Raw genomic sequence first — 21,245 nt, forward strand, 5'->3', positions numbered from 1 at the left:
CCCGGCCCGAATTCCCCACATCAGACAGATAGGGACAGGGCAAGCCCCTGACGGTACTTTTGATAAAGAGTAAATCTGTTCTTTGGAAATAATGACTCACCGTTTCTGTATCTACAGAAAGAATTCAATTACCTACGAAGATACTGCAGAGTGGTAAGTGCTGAGAAGGAAGATGGACGGAGAGAGCAGGTGCTATGAGGTAACCTCTGCGCTGCGACACTCTGAGCTCAGGACTCAGGGAAGTACAGAGGCCTTACCCCCAGGACAAAAGGCTCCAAAAGAAAATCTATTTCAAAACTTCGCTAAAAGTTGGCTTTAAGTAACTTTGTCCAACAAAGACACAAAGAAAATACCTTAAGCAAATTAAAGAAAAAAAAGCAGTAAAAAGATGTTTACATGAGTAATATATAGGAAAAAAAAGCATTTCTCTTTTAGATGTATAGCTAATATTTTGGTCTGAAGTATACACTTACCGACATGTAACATCTACATGTTCACAGTCACACACGCTGCTCTATTTAATTGTACCTCGTAATACCAAATGATCTCAACAGCTGGGGAGCTAATCACACAGTCACTCTATTCTGTACTGTTTTCTTACTTCTCGGACATAGAAAGCTTGCTAGTTTGCTGCTTGTAGTTGCTGGTTATCTCATTTCGCACTCGCAGAACAAGCTCCTCATCAATAGAGAATTCTATTGCTCTGTGGATCACATTCAGCCACCAGGGAGAATTAGAATACATCTGCAGAAAAGACAAGAGCTGATCAATTAATGCTGTTGTAGTACTCACTGTGCCTGTATCACTTGGAAGGGTGCTGTAAAAAATCCAAAGGCAGCAATAAAGCTGCTCTAGAGGGAATTGTAACAGTGGTATACATTCTCCTTATACGATGTGTGAGCACAACTGCCACATAATGTAATTAAAGAGAACACCTGTTTCCTGGCTACTTCAGATGAACGACAATTTACTGCGTGCACATTTGTAGAGCAAAGTTGTGCTGAAAAGTATTTTACCATAATGAAAATTCAGTACTTATTCATACATTTGAAAAGGTTAACAGGTTTCTTTGTCAATATAAAGGCATCAAGCTAATACTCAACTAACAACTAAATCTTATTCAATGAATAATCTGTGAAACTAACAAAATTATATGCCTGAATATTAAATAATTAATAAATTAGGAAGAATAAAATGTGGAGTAACTGGTAAAAATAAAAAAGTAAATGAGCTTGCCCTGGCCAGATAGTTTGGATGGTTAGAGCGTCATCCTGAGACACAGAGGTTGCAGGTTCGATCCGTGCTCAGGGCACATACAGGAACAGATCAATGTTTCTCTCTCTCTCTCCCTTCCTCTCTCTCTAAAATCAATAAATAAATTTAAAAAATTTATTTCAAGGTAAACTGAGATCTTTGCCATGTAAGGACTCAACAAAAAGACAGCCATCCGCACACCAAGAAGCAGGTCCCCACCAAGAACCAATGTGTCTGTACTTTGATCCTGGACTTCCAGCCTCTGGAACTGTGAGAAATAAATATCTGTTGTTCATCCCCACCCCACCCCAAAGTAAATTAGAGTGTATTTTGTGTAGCCTTCTTTTTGGACTTTGTTACTGATTTCATAAAAGGAAAATTTTAGAAATGACAAGTGGGTCATATTCCAAAATACCTGTGGTTCTAACATCTTAATAGAAAAATTTTGGCAACATATACATCTAAGATCAAAAAGACAGTTATGCCCTGGCTGGTTGGCTCAGCGGTAGAGCGTCGGCCTAGCGTGCGGAGGACCCGGGTTCGATTCCCGGCCAGGGCACATAGGAGAAGCGCCCATTTGCTTCTCCACCCCTCCGCCGCGCTTTCCTCTCTGTCTCTCCCTTCCCCTCCCGCAGCCAAGGCTCCATTGGAGCAAGGATGGCCCGGGCGCTGGGGATGGCTCTGTGGCCTCTGCCTCAGGCGCTAGAGTGGCTCTGGTAGCAACATGGCGACGCCCAGGATGGGCAGAGCATCACCCCCTGGTGGGCAGAGCGTGGCCCCATTGTGGGCATGCCGGGTGGATCCCGGTCAGACGCATGCGGGAGTCTGTCTGACTGTCTCTCCCTGTTTCCAGCTTCAGAAAAAAATGCAAAAAAAAAAAAAAAAAAAAAAAAGATATCAAAAAGACAGTTATGAAAGTCTTTACTTTCTTCAAAAGACAACCCAAGGTAAAAGAAACCCATTGCAGCTTAAAAGAAATGAAAAAGAACTACAGAATAGAGGGTTCATCTGTGCCCTGCTTGTTCAATCAGTACAAACACCTCTAACAGCAAGTCCATTTTTACTGTGGGGCAGGCACCGTACTAGAGGCTTAGAATTCCAAGATGACCACATAAGTTCAAGTTTCTCCTCACACTGAACCAGACGCCAAAAGCTCTGTGGTGACAAACAGCAGGAAGAAAGTTGCTCTGGGGACGCACCTTCCTCTGGAGCTCGCGGATGGTCTGCTGCACGGGCAGCAGGGCCTGCTGCGCCTCGGCCACCTCCGAGTTACACTTGCTCATGTAATGCTCCCGCAGCTGCCTGGCCTGCGCGAGAGCACAGACAGCACACACGGTCACTCCGGGAACGCAAAACAACACAGTACGATGTTTTGACAACAGTGCAGTTATTTTAAATACTTAAAGCTACTTAACTCAATCGAAGCATAAAACTCAACCAGTACACTGTAGTGAACATAAAAGCTACACCAGAAGTGCCTAGTATATTCAAGAGAACACATTTACCTGTTAAGTCACAAAATTTAAGAAATCCCAAGGGTTACACCCCAAATTTTATCAACTTTGTAATTTAAAAAAAGGAAGGGAGAATAAGTTACATTTAAAATTATGAAGCAAAGCAAGGATACCACTTAGAATCTCATATCTGATTTCAATTTCTTGGAGTTTAGTTTAGAAATAATATATACTTGAGAATATACAGTAAGTAACAAAGTATGCAGAGGTCTCAAACTCGCAGCCCGCAGGCCGCATGCGGCCCTCCGAACAATTTTTTGCGGCCCGCAGACTAATCCACGAACTACAGTTTCTGGTCATTTTGTGACACTGAAAAGTGTTGCGTAACAGTTGCCTTTTGTAGACCTAGTGCGGCCCGCCGAACGGCTGTGATCTTGCTCTGCGGCCCACATGCTGAGTTGAGTTTGAGACCCCTGGTATACAGTGTGACAGATTGACTTGTGTTTCCCCAAAATTCATATGGTGAAGCCCTAACCCCCAATGTGATGACATTTGGGAATGGGACATTTAAGGATAAGGTGATGAAATGAGTAAATGCAGTTAACTGAGATCATAAGGGTGAAGTCCTAATCCAATATGATGGATCACCTTAAAAGAAGAGAGAGAAAACAGAGATGCAAGTAAAGAATTGGCCAGGTGAGGACACGGAGACGGCAGCCATGTAGAAGCCAAGGAGACTCTCAGGAGAGACCACCCTGCCGACACCTCGACCTTAGCCTGCCCGACCCAGACTGAGAGACGTACATGTCTGTTGTTTCAGCCTCGTGGTCTGTGGTATTTTGTTATGGTGGTTCTAGCAGACTAATGCAACAGGGTATAAAAATTCTTCCCCTTTCATATAATGGGTCACATAATTTGCAAACAATAGAAATACTATAAAATTTATTCTTAGTTACCAATACTAGACCACTTTGGACTTATTTTTTTAAAAGGCAATTTCTTGCGTTTTGACCTAACAGATGTACTTCTTTGGGCAAGGCAATGCCTCGCTGGGCTTCCATTACTTCACTTACAAAAGGAGGTGGTTGAAGTAGGTGATTTCCCGATCTTTTCCAGCTCTGAAATACTGTGCCTTCGTCTGCTCTGAGTCAGGCACAAGAGATGATACATGGAAATACATATACAGAATGAACCCTCCTCTTCGTGACGCATTTTTCCTTTTCCTGTCACAAACTTCCAATTAATGTGTATTAAAATTCCTTACGTTATTATTAGTCCACTAATAGACTGAACTGTTTCCCAGAGTTTCCTGTCACTAGATACTTTAAAACAAAGTGACTGATATAAGCAAAGATTATATGCCTGTAATGGGAACAAAATTTCACTCAAAATTCTTAACACTTAGACTGCCATCTAACATTAAGAGAGAAGTACATACTTATATACTCCTTTTTTATCTTGTTGATTCAAATAAAGACTCTACTTACAGGTTCAATACATTTCAAACATATCTACTACTCTTTAGATCTAAGCTTTGCTATCTTTCTTTGATCTTTAAAAAGGCAAAAGTCCATGGGTCAATTAGCATAATAAGCTTATTTACAGTGAATTCATTTATAATATCACTCTTTCCAGAGAAAGGCAATACTTATTGCAGAGAACACTTCTTTGAGGACATAAGAAATACCACTGAAAACTTATATTTTAAGAAATAAAAAGAAAGGTAGTGAAAGTATAAAACTTTTTATTTTTACTGAACTATGTCTTTTGCAGATCTGTCAAGAGACCAGTAAGGTCTCCTTTTCAAATTTGTTATTTATATCCTGTGCCACTGACTCTCAACAACCATATCGACAGCAAGCAGCTGCCCTAGAGCTGCCTGCAGATCACCAGAGAAACAAAGTTAATATGGAGCACTGCCACTCGCTGCCACCCAGAACAACACAGCCAAGTCTGAAAGAGAAGAGCAGCAGGAAAACACAATTACCTTTATTTAAATGTTGTATTCCCTAGGAAATAACAATTAGGTGGGGCACACAGTCTGAAAACAATATTCTTTAACAGACAGAATGAAAAATAATAATTACCTCTTCCTCAAGTCTGCTATCTCTCAAGGTAGGAGGAATCCCTGGGTGCTTGGCTACCAACAATTCCATCAAGTTATGAGTAGCATGGAGTCTCTACAAACACACAGAAGGCAGTAATTATGACAGTCAGTGCAGTGAACTTGAAGGGAGCACCCACTGTTAATATGGCATGCAGAGCACTAACAGTGTGTCACTGATCTGAGGACCAGCCTTCTCAGGGAAAAGCAAAACCAGTTTTATAGTAAGTCTTAATTCACAATGACATGATTTTTCTTCAATTAAAAATCTAGTCTTATGAAATATGTCTATGTATTTAGCAGAATACGTAATATAGGTACATTTTTTTCTATTATATATTTGTCTTTATGGGGAACATGAGGAGGCCAAGGAAGTCCAGTAAAATAACAAGGTAGATGCCTAGACTTGATTCCTCTTTTGGGAAATGAGTCTGAATGAGACTAGCAATTACATCATGCTAACAATAAAGACAATGAAATACACATGAAAACAGGGCTATGGCCTGGAGGTGAAATGGTACAGAAAAAGTCTATCTTATATCTGTATTTATTCCCTATAAACCAGGCTTCTCACTGTGACACTGAGTCTGTAACTGGTTAGACTCCTAGAGTCAAGGGCTATGAGAAAAAATAAAGTGAAAGGAATTTTTACCTGTTAACCTAGGAAGACAGGTGAGGGTTAAAGGGGCAGAAAAAGTGTTTTTCTGGTGAGATTTGATTTGGTATCACCAATTTGAGACCATAAAGGTTTAATCTGGCTACAGATCTTTAGGAGCCATGGTACAGATCTTTGTAGCTGACCTTTGAAGAGTTACTTCAACTGTTCCAGGTCTTCTCAACATGGCTACACAGGCAGTACAGTCAGTAACACCATCAGATTCAATGACAATAAATGTGTAAGTGAGACTAGAGAAACAGAGTAGTAGAAACCTGGCTTCTCTTGTCTATGTGTGCTCACCAGAAGAGGAGATCTGGTTCGTTCTGTAAAAGGTGGTTGGTGGTTGAATGGACTGGGAGAAATACTTGTCGTTGTGTCCCCCCCCCCCCCCCCCCACACACACATAATCTGACTGAACAGAACAACATATTCAGGGGCCATTCTTCACCAGTAGGTGGGGTTCTTAGGACCGAAAGGAAGAGCCAGGCTGGCTGCTTCCTTTTTTTTTTTTTAATTTATTTTTTTAAGACTTTATTTATTCATTTTAGAGAGGAGAAGGAGGAGAGAGAGAGAGAGAGAGAGAGAGAGAGAGAGAGAGAGAGAGAGGAGGGGAGAAGCAGGAAGCATCAACTCCCATATGTGCCTTGACCAGGTAATCCCAGGGTTTTGAACCAGCGACCTCAGCATTCCAGGTCGACGCTTTATCCACTGCACCACCACAGGTCAGGCCAAATATGCTTCAATTGGAGCTTTTTCCTGAATAGCACCCAAATCCAACTTCAAAGTTACTCTTCTTTTTTTTTTTTCTTTTTCTTATTTATTCATTTTTTTAGAAAGGAGAGAGAGGGGGGGAGAGAGAAGGGGGGGAGGAGCTAGAAGCATCAACTCCCATATGTGCCTTGACCAGGCAAGCCCAGGGTTTGAAACCGGCGACCTCAGCATTTCCAGGTCGTCGCTTTATCCACTGCGCCACCACAGGTCAGCTTCCTCTTGAACTTAGGCATAATGGACTTACTGTCCTGACAACCCTGTACTTTGTTTCCTTTATTCAGGGCATGATACCTTTGTATCTCCTCCCCCTATGAGGCAGGCACGTTTGCCTGAGGTCCAGGGCTTGCCTTCTCTCCTCCTCATCCATGCAGAATATAAGCAGACGTGAATTTATCTTCCCCTCCTCTCTCTCCCCCCCAGCACACCTCCTACTGCTCTCTGAAGCCTATGTGAACATGCAGGTCCCAGAGTCTAGATGCCGAATGATAAAGAAGTCTCACTAGGGACTCAAACCTAAACTCATCAAGATTAATAAAAGTGGTCCTCATTTACCATTTAGCTAGAGATCCTCGACTGGGCAGAACCAAGAATGAGAATGTCATAATTCAAATTTTCAAATCTCCCTGAAAAACTTCCAAAAATTAAATTAGAAGATCACTGGACAGGTGTTATTGGTACTTAGTTCTATCACTGAGTTTAACTCATCTTCTTTAACTTTTTGGTGAAAACTATGTGAATAGATACTATGTTGATGTTCACATGCCAAAATGAAAAACTAACCCCCTCTTTGAAGACCTTTCCCCAATGTAACTAGTCAGCCTTGTGCCGCTGCTGGCAGGAGCATATGGAGGAGTAGTGATTCTCAGACTTTCACGTACAGTCCGCCCTCCAGATCTGCAGGTTTCAAATTTGCACATTCAACCAATCAAGGATAAAAAATATTCAGAAAAAAAAAAAATTCCAGAAAATTCCAAAATGCAAAACTTGAACTTGCCACGCACTGAGCATTAACGCTGCATCCACAGAAATGAAATGACGTGTAGGCACACCCTGCTGTCGCCTGTACGCAGATATAGATCATGTGCGAAACTGTGCCATTTTCTATAAGGGACTGGGGCACCTGCATACTTGGGTATCATGCAGGGGAGAAGTTGGGCTGGTCCTGGAACCAATGCCCTGAGGACACTGCAGAAGGACTGTGCAGGTCAATCATCTTGAACTGAACTGCAAATTTCATCCCCAGATTATGACTCAGTCCGTTTGTTATCCTTCACCTTCGTAATATTCAGAAAAACCATTTTGTAAAAAAACATACACGATGTACTGAAACTGTTTAGTTTTTACTCACTTGGAGTGAGTCGGTTTTGAGTTTTCCTTTGTGTTCTTCAGATGAACGCAACACCTCTCTGTACAGTTCCACGGCCAGAGCGTATTCACCTGGAGTTCAAACGGATTTAAAAGAGATAGTTGGGCATTTAGCTCCCAATGCGATCTAGTTATTTATATATAAAAATGTCTATAAGAATATAACAGCGATTAAAACTCACTATAGTTTTAAGAAAAGGAATCTGGCTTAGTATTAATATGATTGCCCCAGTAAGAGAGTGGATGGTAGGTCCTTTGCTCTGTTAATTTCACAGTATACGATACCGATCAAGTGTTTTACAATGTTTTAAAATTATCCTGAAAAGCAAACTCTGGATTTATTTCTAATTTAGAAAAATGATTTTCTTCTCATTGAAGTTAGAGAATACCAATTCAGCAGTCATTATGATGTTTGAAATGAAGACAAGTTTGGAGTGATTATAAGCGTTTACAGACAATTATTCCAAGCACTATGACCAACCAATACATAATTCACAGGTGGTGGTCTTCTTGGTAGTCAAAGTAACTTGTAATTCAAAGCTATATTTCAAAAACTTAAGACAGTCTTCTTTCTATTTCTGGTCACACAAGTCACAGTCTGAGTTTATGCTGTTTTATATTGTTTATAAATAGCAGCTCATTTAAATAAAATAATTCAAAAAGTTATCAACTGGAAGTACAGGTTGGCAAACGACGGCCTATGGGTCATATCTGACCCTCTATTTTTGTAGGAACCTTAACTAAGAATGGTTTTTACATTTTTAAATAGTTTGAAAACAATTCAAAAGACTAATATTTGGTGACATGTAAAAATTATGCAGACTGAAATTTCGGGGTCCATGGATAAAGTTTCACCGGCTCTCGGCCACGGCGACTGACTCATGGCTGTTCTGCTCTGTAACAGGACTGAGTAGGGCAGCAGACTGTGGCTTACAAACCTGAGAGATATATTACTTGTTCTTTCAGAAAAGGTGCGATTGCACCTCAACGCAAGGAGAGATGAAACGTTTTTTTAATGGCATGAATAATAAATCTATCTTATTTGCTGCTTAGGGAAAAATTTTAAACTGGTAATTTATAAACACAATTAGAATAAAAATCTAAAAGTGACAAAATTATGAAATTCCAAAAAAGGCAAGGAGTGTTCTAGTTTCAGTTTATTGTGGGGGAAAAGCCATCATTTCCTGATCATCACATAAACCTGCTTTTCGTTTTTAAACTTCAACCTAGTTTTATTGATATCGTCAATTAGGGTCTTCGTTCAGAGCCACAATGAGTTCTCTATCTCTCTCTCTTTTATTAATGGTGATTATATACAAATATGAATATACATTTTTATTGTAAAATATACAGAACATAAAATTTACCCTATCAACCATTCTAAGTGTGCAGTTCGGTTGCAGTAACTATAGTCACATTGTTGTGCAAAACACTTGCTTTCATGCCATTGCTTTCTAATGAGTTCTATCACTAATACAAAGCTTTCTAAAGCATACATTTTCATACTCCTTTACAATAAGGTGATTTTTATTCACTTTGATAAAAAATTATTTTCACAATAAAATCACATCATAAGGTAGGAGTAATACTCAATTACTGTCATACAATGAGCTCTTTTTTTAGTTTTGAAGATTCTTGTGAAGCTTTTGAAAATGGATTCTATTAGTAGTTACACTATCATTTATAGAGAATAATTTATTTGGCAATTCCCCTTCCATAATGATACCCTTTAAAGAAGGTATAATGACTAAATTAAAATGTAAGCAACTGAATTTGAACTATTCACTATCTTTTTTTTATGCTTATTAAAAAAATGCATGTTTTTGTGGGAAGACACAAAAATAGGCATTTTTAGAAAGTTATATAGGTTTAAGTAAAATTTGGAAATACCCAGTCCATGCCACTTGATGGCAGCAGCATTTCCAAGTTAACAAATTGTACTGAATTTGGTATTGCCATTCTAATTTTCTCCAAAAAATATATGCAGAATACACATTATACAAAATTGGAATAACACCATGTGTTTAAATCATAACCAGTGAGGACTTAGAATATGCATTGCATATGATAAATATATATTCACCTATAAGTAAATCCCTCTAGAGTTTGAAGTTAATTTTAGATCTTTATTGTCTGATCGCTACACTGAAAGAGTTTAAACTACCTAAGTTAAACATGTAAAGTTACATTTGAAAAGATGTACATTGCTTAACATAGCACTGTGAAGTTAAGCGATGGAAAACTACTGCAGTAAATACATCACAATTAAATTTATAATTATAATTAAATTAAGAATGGACATATCCTTTACTAATGGATTTTGCATTAACAATCAGTGGTAGTTTCCACCCCCGGAAAGAGCGAGAACTGCAGTGGGAACGTAGGGCCAACGAGCTGAAAACCGCAGTGGCGGCGCCCTCGAGGCCGCACACAGGGACCGACTCCACACTGCTCCTGCCAGAGGGCTGCAGTGGGAACGCAGGGCCAACGAGCTGGAAACCGCAGTGGCGGCGCCCTCAAGGCCGGCACACAGGGACCAACTCCACACTGCTCCTGCCAGAGGGCTCAGTGTTTGGAAACACCAGGTGAAAAACCTTTTATCCCCAGCGCCCATATCATGCACAACTGCACAGGAAGGAAAAGGAGACAAAAGATCTCAAAAGGAGACTAGAAAATAAAACGAGAGGAAATTCATCAGCTGTCTAAATTTCTGAGTAATAACATAGAATAAAATCAGAAATGCAGTTTTAGAATCAAAAGTGGAAATCTGCATTTTATTTTTATGACACTCTACAAGCAGTGTATTATTCCATTTTAGAAATTTTGATGGTGAGCTTCAACTTACTATATATAGCAAAATACTGAGGTTTATATATATGTTTGATAAAGAAGCTGACATAGCATAATAAAAACATTAAATATGTGATTTTAAATTCAAAGATCTAGGGCAAATTCTCTACCACTTATTAGCTACAATCTTGAGAAAGCAACTAAGCCTTCTGAATTAGTTTTCTTATACAAAAAGGGTATGATATGTCAAGCATTGGGTAATTATGATTAAATGGAATATATACATGAGAGTGTTATGCATAATAGAAGATGTTTATAGAAATACAATCATTTCTGAGAGATGAAGCCAGATTTCATGACCTACATACTTTAAATAGTCTATTAATTATTCATGTATTTTAAAGACCAAGCACACATACATTTCATCTGTGATAGTCAAGTATTTTGTAGCTTTTCATCACAATTATTCCATCCATTAATTTGGGACTACGAGAAACTGGTATTACATATGACACATAATTTCCCATTTTTGCCTGATTATTTCCAAGTCAAAATAATTTAAAGTTTAAATTAAAAAATAACTTCTACTAAACGTTTCCTTAGTTGTTCACTTTCGATTATAAAGCTCAGGCCATTGTCAATTTTAAACTTATGCCTGGAATGCTACATAGTCACAGGCACACTCAGAAATTGAGATGACAAAGATGATGAGGGTGATGATAAGAATTATTAGAGCAAATCCAAACTTGCAAACATTGCTAGCTAAAATGCAGATTCCCTAGGGTGTGTCCTAAGGAAAGATTTGCTCACAAAGGTGTATTTGCTATACTTAAACAATTTATCAAGAGTATGTAATAATTTGTCCTTTTCTCCTGTTATCAGTTACTAATAAAATTTGCTTTGTGAACAAGTTGAAAAGTGGTATGAATTTGAGGTCACTTCCTATAACCACAATTAATAGCACTGTTCTTTACCTATATGTTTCTATGCAAGTTTCAATGTGCATCCACATTTCACATTAAGAACAATACTTCGAGGCACATGGTATCATCTACATGTTATTGATAAGAAAACAGATTCAGAAACCTTGAATATTATACTCAAGATCACAGGACTATAACTATAGTAACTAAGAAGCCTCATCTTTTCCAGTTGTCTAGAGCTACTTCTACTCAGCATCTGTGAGTCTAACTCTGCCCAAGTATCTGGAGTTTTAAGAGACACTTTCTGGTTCTGGCTGTTATGATGAAGAGCTAATAACTAAAGACAGCCCATTCCATTTACAGAGGCTTAGGACACTACCTTGTACTCCACAGAAGCACAATCTTTCCTGGCAACTGATTTCTTTAAAGTCTTATTAGGTAAATGAGAATAACGGTAAATTTTCTCCATGACTGTGTGTATCCAAGTTCACTAATGGTTTAGTAATCTTTGGGGAAAGGTTGAAGAATTGAAATTATCATGAAATGCCTTTCTGGCTCAAAAACTATAATAATCAGCTAACTTCAAAGATTTTGTGAGGAATGTAGAAATAAAGAAGCTTTTGTACATCCAAAATTATTTCAGTGATTTAAGCTATATATTATTTCACCATCATGAAATACTTACATGACTTTAAGCACTGTATTCTACTTACTTTGGAGAGAATAAGAAAGCTCCCAAGAATCACTATGGTTTGTTATAAAGGCTACAAAACTATACCATCTCTTATTGTATTACAAATGCAGTAACAGAGGAAGTAGTTGTTGAAGAGAACGTTCCATGATTTATTAAAGTTGCAAAAAAGTAATCCTTGAGTTGAAATAGCCAGAAAGGTTTTCAGGAAGAACCAGAGGTACCACAGCCCTCGCCTTCTACCTTGAATGATGTGGATGCCGGCTAAGCCGTTGAGAGCACAGACGAGCTGCCGGTGCGCTTCTTCACACTCGGTTCCACATTTCTTCTGCAGGGAGGTCAGAAGCTCTTCCATTGTCATGGTGCTAAAAGAAGAGGCAGACTGTTCAGAACTGGAAAGAAAATCGTGAGAGGATTATATCACATAAGATAATCAGGCCCTTACAGAGTCTTTGTCACATCCTCAGCATCTTCCCCTTCACCCCCCCTTTTCTCACTACCGCGTTTAACTTCATTGCAGTCACCTCCTCTTATCGGTGGGCTACGCTCCAAGACCCTCAGATGCCTGAAACCTCTTCTAGCACCCAACCTTATAAACCAAATAGAAAAACGAAAGCTTCCATATGTAGGGTGATGCAAAACCAAACAAACAAAAAAACAAAATTCCAAAATAGTCCTAATTTAAAAAGAAATGTTCAAAACCATAAACGCAATTTTGAAGATGTTATTCTTTCACAAATGAGGTTCCACAGCAAAGAAAAAGCACCACACTGACGGCTAGGTCTAGGATGCTAATTGCCTAAGTACTGCCTGCTGCCCCTATGCTCTCGGTGAGTGAAGGAAACGGCTAAGCCAACCTTTTCTGGAGCGGCAGGAACTCCCCGCGGACGGCCTGCGGGTGGCAGCAGGCCTGCCGGAGCCTCAGCAGCGGGTACAGGATGGAGTTGACGGTCCTTCTGTCTAGGCTGCTGAGCTTCATACTCCAGTCGGGAATCTTCCTGAGCTTGACGACCACGTCCTGGCAGCACACCTCATGCTGGCGGTGATAGAAATGTCTCTCCACCGGAGAAAAGTGGAGCCAGTGGGTTTCTTCTGTCTGCGGAGGTATCTGAATCTGTAGAGGAGGGAAAAAAGATACCATACAGAAATTTAACTGTCTATCCCAACTCTTGTTTTTCCTTTTAATGCTCTTAATCAATAAACATTCAGCATGCTGACCTGGTCAATCACATCTTTCTTGGCAGACCTCCACAGAATCTTGGCAATAAAGCTGTAGAGGGGCTGAGGATTCTTCTTGCAGTAAGGGTGATAGAGAAGTCGGACCCACCAGTGTTTGACACAGAAGGGTTCAACACCAAGAAAGACCACGAGCCCAAAAAGATCTGAAAAGAAAAAAGAACAAGCACATTGAGAATAACTGCCTCTCTATTTCTGTTACACACAATGAGTAACCACTTTCACAGACACTACACAGGACACAGTACTTTCCATGAACTAACATGCAGATTGCATAGGCTCTTGAATCTGAAAGTCAATTGCAATTCAACTTACATTTCCCAAGTATTTATTTGTTCTATGTGTTCTGCTAAGAGCTAGGTTTAAAGTTTATAGAACTATTATAAAAAGCTTGTAGTTAATTCAAAAGTCTGAAATTTCTATCAGAAGTCAAGTCAGAAAACTACTTAACTGAGTGTGCCTGATCAAGATACACACACACACACACACACACACACACACACATCATGTAAGGAGAGATGCAACATTGGCCATTGAAAAAAGTTATAATTAAATAATTAAAAAGGCGACATGGAGAATATTCTGTCCTAGTCTTCAAACCCTTTGATCTAATAATTCTACTTCTATGAAGTAAGCTTAACACAATAGTAAAAAATAGAGATGCGATATACCTAAATGGTGACAGTTATAGCAACAAGATACAAAATAAAAAAGTCATTAAATAAATCATTTTATTCCCACCCCCCACCATAAGACAAAACTTTTTTTTTGTCCTGATTCAGCAGTCTTGCATTTGTTAGCTTTAAAGCATGGTATTTCTTACATTATTCCTGACTTAGACACTCAATTTTATATTCCCTATTTTTTTAAATTTTCTTGTATTTTTCTGAAGTTAGAAGCGGTGAGGCACTCAGACAGACTCCCGCATGCACCTGACAGGGATCCACCCAGAATGCCTACCAGTGGGCGATGCTCTGCCCATCTGGGGCATTGCTCCATCCAGCTGGAGCCATTCTAGCGCCTGAGGCGGAGGCCACGGAGCCATCCTCAGCACCCCAGCCAATTTTGCTCCAATGGAGGGGGAAGAGAAAGAAAAAAGAAGGGTAAGGGTGGAGAAGCAAATGGGCACTTCTCCTGTGTGCTCTGACCAGGAATCGAACCTGGGACTTCCACAAGCTGGGCCGATGCTCTACCACTGAGCCAACTGGCCAGGGCCCAATATTCCCCATTTTTGACCACTTAACATTATACCCTAAGCATTTTTCTAGATATTCATGATGAATTTTTAAACATGGAAGACTCCTCAGGATTTAATGTTAAGTAAAAAAAATAAATGGAATATAGAATTATGTATGCAGTATAAGTGTAAATATATAAACATATTGAAGACAGAAACAGTGGTTATATTTTCAAATGAAGATTATAGCTAACTGTAATTTTCTTTACATTCTTCTGTATTGTTAAATTTGTTCACAGTCAGCATATTTTCTCTTCAGACACCATAAAAAAATGACCACCAATATTTCAGCTGCATTAACATACTTGGATGGTTCTTGAGTTAGTAACATCTGAAAGAACCACTGCCTAGATGCAGATATCCATAGATCTAAGTTTCCTGCTTCAATCAATCCAATTGTCTGTGTTTACCTCTTCTTCGAGGTCCCAAAGATACCTCAGCTTAACCTACCAAAATCCAATCCATAACACTGGGGAACAAACTTTTTTTTCATTTTCTGTTGCATGACGTTTTAGAAGTTTTTCTATATATTTCACCATTGCTGATTCCAAATCTGAAATCCATTTTTTGGTGCATGCTCTAGTTTTTATGCAATTTTAATTTCTTTTTGTTACAGTTAATGGCATGCATTGGTTTTTAAATTTGAGTTAAAGGGCAACGACTCTTGGATTGAACATAACCACAAGGCAATTAATGTTTTACAAACATCACTTTCGCATAATTGTAGTTGTTTTTAAATGTAAAAAATTATCTGATAAAAAACCCTCTTATTTTGTTTTAAGATTGAATCATGGCTTCTTCAAGTAGGCGTAAATGTAAGAATAGTCCTGACACCTTCTGTTATATATGTTACACACTTCAATGTCAAAGGTGCAATATTTTATCATTTGTGACACGTGCATATATTGCCTATTTTCAAGTTCCCCTTGGTGATCAAGACAAGAATTGGGCTCCTCATATTGTGTGTCATAATTGTGAGGAAATGCTTTGTGACAGGACAAAAGGAAAACGCAAAGGAATGCCTTTTGGAAAACGCAAAGGAATGCCTTTTGGAAAACGCAAAGGAATGCTTTTTGGTATTCCCATGGTTTGGTGTGAACCTAATTACCACAGCAGTGACTGTTATTTCTGTCTGATCCATACAAAGGGCATCGGCAAGAAAAAACAGCATATGATTGCATATCCTAATATTCCTTCAGCAATACGACCTATCCCACAGTCTGAGACACTCCTGATTCCAGTTTTCAATGGTTTTTTATTTCTGCTAAGGACTAAGAGAGTGAACATGGTGATCAAGTGTATTTTGATAAGATGCATGAGGAAATGGTTGTAAAATTTGAAGGGTCTTCTTCTGATGCCAAGCAGTCACTAACCCCTCAGCAGTTTAGCCAACTCGAATTGAATGACTTAGTAAGAATGACATAAAAATTGTCCTTGACTTTCTGAAGTATGAGGAGCATAACTGGATCATTTGTGTGGATCTTAAAGTGGTAAATTTCCTGCTAGGACAACAGAGAGGTTTCACAAAGTATCCTTGCTTTCTGTGTATGTGGAACAGCCGAGCTCGGGAGAAACACTGGACACAGAAGGAGTGGCCGAAACGTGAAGCTCTGGAAGTAGGGATGCAAAATATTGTGAATGAACCTGTAGTTAATTGTGACAGGATCATTTTTCCCCCACTTCACATCAAACTTGGCTTAATGAAGCAGTTTGTTCAGGCCTTGAATAGAAAAAGTGAATGCTTTCAACATACTATTTCTGCTTTTTCTGCCTTGTCTTTTGAGAATATAAAAGCTGGTGTATTCAATGGACCTCAAATTCAAACCCTCATACGTGATGAAGAATTTGCCAGAAAGATGAATAAGGAGGAGAAAGCAGCATGGCAGTCTTCTATGGCAGTTACAAAAAACTTCCTTGGCAACAAAAAAGCAGAAAACTATGAACTTCTGGTTCAAAGGATGCTGCTGGCTTTCCACAACATTGGATGTAACATGAGCCTTAAGATTCACTTCCTGAACAGTCACCTTGATAAGTTTCCTGCAAATCCTGGAGCTGCTAGCGATGAGCAGGGAGACCACTTATATCAAAATCTGAAGACGATGGAAGAGCGTTATCAGGGGTGATGGGACAGAAATATGATGGCAGACTACTGCTGGAGCATCAAACGAGATTGTCCTCAACAAGTACACAAATGCAAGAGCTACAAACATCAATTTTTGCCTGAATATAATTTAAATTAAGTTTTGCGCAAGTTCTATGATTAAAATAAGTGTTTTAATATGTTCTATTTTGAAATTGTAGACAAATTCTGATGCAATCATATCTTTTAGTGTATTAGTGTATTTACTGCATTATATAAATTATTACATTTTCACAAAAATGATGCCCAAGAAGACATTCTACTTCACTATGTTAAACTAAATGTTAAAAATTTTATAATAAGATGAAAACCTAAAATCTTGAATTGCAAAAAAACTGTAGCTTACAGAGAAAAACTAATGTCAGATTTGAGATGAACACACTCGAATTAGGTAAGAACAAGTGTTTCTGTGGATGCAACAACTATTTTGTTCCCCAGTGTATCTTTTTGCCTAAACACACTTCTCTTCTAGTGCTAGTCACTGGCAAATATTTCCACTATCCATGGAATTATGCAAGTCAGAATCTTGGCATACCCTGATCTATCACTAAACCCTGTTCATTTCTCATCATCTGCTTTTTTTTTTTGTATATCCTCGAGATAGCATGGTCCAAATCGAAAATGTCAGCATTACTTGCCTAGATTACTTATTGTAGCCAATCAATTGATAGTCTACTAGCCAGTGTGCCTCCCTTCTAAACCATTCTCCACATTGCAACTAGTGATCTTTTGAAATATAAGTCTAACCACAAGATAATCCAAAACCACTCTGTTGAAATCTTTTCAATAATTCCCACTCTTCTTCTTTTTTTTTTTTTTAATTTATTCATTTTAGAGAAGAGAGACAGAGAGAGACAGAGAAGGGGGGGAAGAGCAGGAAGCATCAACTCCCATATGTGCCTTGGCCCGGCAAGCCCAGGGTTTTGAACCGAGGACCTCAGCATTCCAGGTCCACGCTTGATCCACTGCGCCACCACAGGTCAGGCAATTTCCACTCTTAAGAAAATAAATCAGGCCCTGGCTGGTTGGCTCAATGGCAGAGAGTTGGCCCAGTGTGTGGAAGTCCCGGGTCCGATTCCCAGCCAGGGCACACAGGAGAAGCATCCATCTGCTTCTCCACCTTCCCCTTCTCCTCTCTCTCTCTCTTCCCCTCCCACAGCCAAGACTCCATTGCAGCAAAGTTGGCCCTGTTGCTGAGGATGGCTCCATGGCCTCCATCTCAGGCACTAGAATGGCTCTGGTTGCAATAAAGCAATGGCCCAGATGCGCAGAGCATCGCCCTCTAAAGGGCGTGCCAGGTGGATCCTAGATGGGCACATGAGGGAGTTTGTCTGACTGCCTCCCTGCTTCTCACTTCAGAAAAATACAAAAAAAAAAAAAAAAAAAGGAAAAAATAAATCAATAAAATCTTCATCAGGACCTGCAATGTCCTCAAAGATCCAATGAATACCTAACCAATCTCTCAACCCATTCTGTTTTCCTAGCCTTCTGTACTGTAGTCACACTAATACTCTTCCTGTCTCTTTCTGCTATGTGATCTTGATGTTTTCTGTTTCTGCTGCAATAGAGAACTTCCCTCCCCCCACCCTTACCTAGCTCATGTCAATGTTTCAGACCTTATGCAGTTGTCACTTCCTTCTGCATCCCTTTCATGTAATGTCACAGAATCAGACGTTGTTTTTGGAAAACTATCATAGAATTTTATGTCTGTCTCATATATGAAGTTATCTTGATTGCAAGATTGCAACCTTTTATTCGCCTAAGCAGTTAATAAATAGCTTCTGCTCTAAACTGTACACTTAATGATACCAGAAACCCTGTCTTTTTTCTTATACACTGTTATATCTCAAAAAGAATAAATGAAGCAATAAATGCACCACAAACTACTACTTGAGTTATTTAAAATCTACATTTTCAAGAACACTAAAACAAATGAATACATAAATAAAAAATAAGAACAAAAAAGCAGTAGCGGAAGCAGGTACATTCACTGAATATTTAGTATCTTCCAGGAACGGTGGTAAATGTTTTGCAAACTGTATTATAATTAATCGTTCATACACCTTATTTTACAAATAAGGAAAAGGAAGATTTGAATAATTAGGTAATCTGTTTACGGACATACAACTAGTAAGTCAGGACGTAAAGCTAGTTCACATCTCTCCCAAAGCCAATACTTTATATAAAACGGTACAAAGAAGTATGTTATACAGACATGGAGTGTGGTGCGTGGGGGAGAGAGCAATGGTTTTTATTTTTATAATTTTTATTTTTGTTTTAAAATTGAATTATTGGGGTGATACTGGTTAACATAATTATATAGGTTTCAGGTGCCCAATTCTACAATACATCTCTACACACAGTATTGTGTGTTCACCCCCCCCCCCCCCCGTCAAGCCTCTGTCAATCATCATTTACCCCCCCCTTACTCTCCTCCACCTTCCCCCACCCCCATAATCACCACACTGTCAGTGTCCTCGAGAGTTTCCTTTTGGGCATGGACTTTCTGCTCAATTCCTCCACCCTCTCAGTGCTGTTTGACTTTCCAGGTAAACTGACATTATATTAGTTTCCCTGTAGAGATATATGAAAGGTCTGGCAAATTATGAAATGAAAACATCCCAGTCTCATTTCCTTGCTCAATATGTGGCCACCCTGGAACTCATACGATCTCTGGGTTGTTGCTAATTAATAAAGCATCAAACCTGACTTACCCCTATCAGTACACACTGGTTCTCAACTGAGGTGGACACAGAGGAGTGCAATTTTGCCCTGCAGGGGATGTTTGGCAATGTCTAATGACATTTGTATGTGTCACAACTGCAGGAGTGTTACTGGCATCTAGTGGGTAGAAGCTAAATATCCTAAAACGCACCAGAGAGCTACCAACAAAAATACTATCTATCTCAAAATGTCAATGGGGCCATGATTAAAAAACGCTGGTGTAACACAAAAAGAAAACAATGAGACTTCCACTTCTAAATACAACGCAGTAAATCACAGCAGGCTAACACCCTCACTGCAACTACCAAAAGAACAAATGCCCCACAAGAATCAGAGCGTTAAAGATATCAGAGAGCTATGGAAACAAAGACGAAAGAGAAACTAAAATTCTAAGAGAGTTTGGAAAATCTCTTTTTTAGGTAGCCTGGGCAGGAAGAGATTTTAGGGGAAATCTTGGTTGTGAAAAAATTTATAGGTACTCATATACAGTAGTACCTTGAGATACGAGTTTAGTTCGTTCTGTAACCGAGCTCATAAGTCAGTCAACTTGTATATCAAACAAATTTCTCCCATTTAAAATAACTGAAATAGATTTAATCTGTTCCAGCCCTGTGAAACATTCCCAAACCATTTTAAATTAAGAAAAAAGATGTTTTTAATTAAGAAACACACATGTATACTTTACCAATGCATAACAAAATATATGAAATAAAAGAAAAAAGTTATTTAGTATTGTATTCTTACCTTGAAGACAGACGAGTGCGTTTAACGGAGGTGAATGGCGGAGGAGGAGTGAGGAAGGGATGCAGGCACTGTAGACACGTAAACTAAAACTGCACTTTCTTAACACTAAATGTAAACTAAAACTGCATTTTTTTACTTTAAACAAAACTAAAACTGCACTTTCTTTACTAAAATGAAACCACAAAAACTTAATTGTAAAAAAATACACTTTCTTAACTTTAAACTTAACCTAAGCTTAACATTACGTATTTTTCATTTAATCATCACCTGTTTTTGCCTTTTTGGCTGCACTTTTGGCACTTTCACTTGCAGGACTTTTGAATACAAATCTATCCAAAGAGGTTTGCTTTTGCCTGCCTTTTAAAATGTTACGGAAATGTGACAAACAAGTGTCATTAAAAAGTGCCAAAGCACGACCAGCTGAAACTTTCTGGGTGTTTCTTTTCAGTGAAACTGGAAAGCTTCTCCCACATTGCCAGCATGTCTTTCATTTCACTTGTAGAAATCACTTCCTTCGACTCTACCTCCTCCTCACTATTAATCTCTTGCAGAAGCTCTGTATGTTGCATCATCTGAGGCTCCTTCAGCTCCTCAATTGAGAGTTCCTCCTCATGTTCCTGGACGAGCTGTTTAAGTCACCCTCATCTGCCTCCAGACCCCATGGACTTTCTGAGGGACCCAATCTCCTCCAACGCTTCTACCTCGGTCTCAGTCTCTGGTTCGAATCCTTCAAAGTCTCTGTCTGCAACAACATTAGGCCATAACTTTTTCCATGCCGAGTTCAAGGTTCTTCTTGTAACCTCTTGCCATGCCAAGTCAATAATGCGTAAACATATCACAATATTGTACTGATCTTTCCAAAACTCTCGAAGGGTTAGAATTGTATTCTCAGTCACCTCAAAGCAGCGGTGGAACAAGTGCTTTGTGTAAAGCTTTTTAAAGTTGGAAATGACCTGCTGATCCATAGGTTAAGATTGAAATCGTGTTGGGTGAGAGGTAGAGGACTTTCACGAATTTGAACTCATCGAGAATGTCATCTTTAAGACCAGGTGGGTGGGCTGGTGCATTATCAAGGATTAGTAATTTTTTTCATCAGGAGTTTATCTTCTTGAAAATATTTCTTCACTGCAGGACCAAAAATGAGATTTACCCAT

General features: G+C 39.0%; 1 protein-coding gene across 4 annotated transcripts in view; it reads right to left on the reverse strand.

Annotated features, from left to right (window-relative positions):
* SHPRH (SNF2 histone linker PHD RING helicase) overlaps nucleotides 1–21,245 on the reverse strand; it is a 92,464-nt gene that overhangs the window by 37,955 nt on the left and 33,264 nt on the right. For 3 of the 4 annotated variants that reach the window (XM_066248494.1, XM_066248493.1, XM_066248495.1), the window contains exons 12-18: nucleotides 13,229–13,392; nucleotides 12,868–13,124; nucleotides 12,254–12,402; nucleotides 7,590–7,678; nucleotides 4,796–4,888; nucleotides 2,454–2,561; nucleotides 602–744 (exon numbers count right to left, since the gene is read on the reverse strand). In XM_066248494.1, the coding sequence (XP_066104591.1) occupies nucleotides 602–744; nucleotides 2,454–2,561; nucleotides 4,796–4,888; nucleotides 7,590–7,678; nucleotides 12,254–12,402; nucleotides 12,868–13,124; nucleotides 13,229–13,392 (1,003 nt within the window). The remainder of the gene's footprint in view (nucleotides 1–601; nucleotides 745–2,453; nucleotides 2,562–4,795; nucleotides 4,889–7,589; nucleotides 7,679–12,253; nucleotides 12,403–12,867; nucleotides 13,125–13,228; nucleotides 13,393–21,245) is intronic. The other variant, XM_066248496.1, reaches the window with a different exon arrangement.

Source organism: Saccopteryx bilineata, chromosome 12 (genome assembly GCF_036850765.1).
Source record: "Saccopteryx bilineata isolate mSacBil1 chromosome 12, mSacBil1_pri_phased_curated, whole genome shotgun sequence".
NCBI classification, from domain to species: Eukaryota; Metazoa; Chordata; class Mammalia; order Chiroptera; family Emballonuridae; genus Saccopteryx; species Saccopteryx bilineata.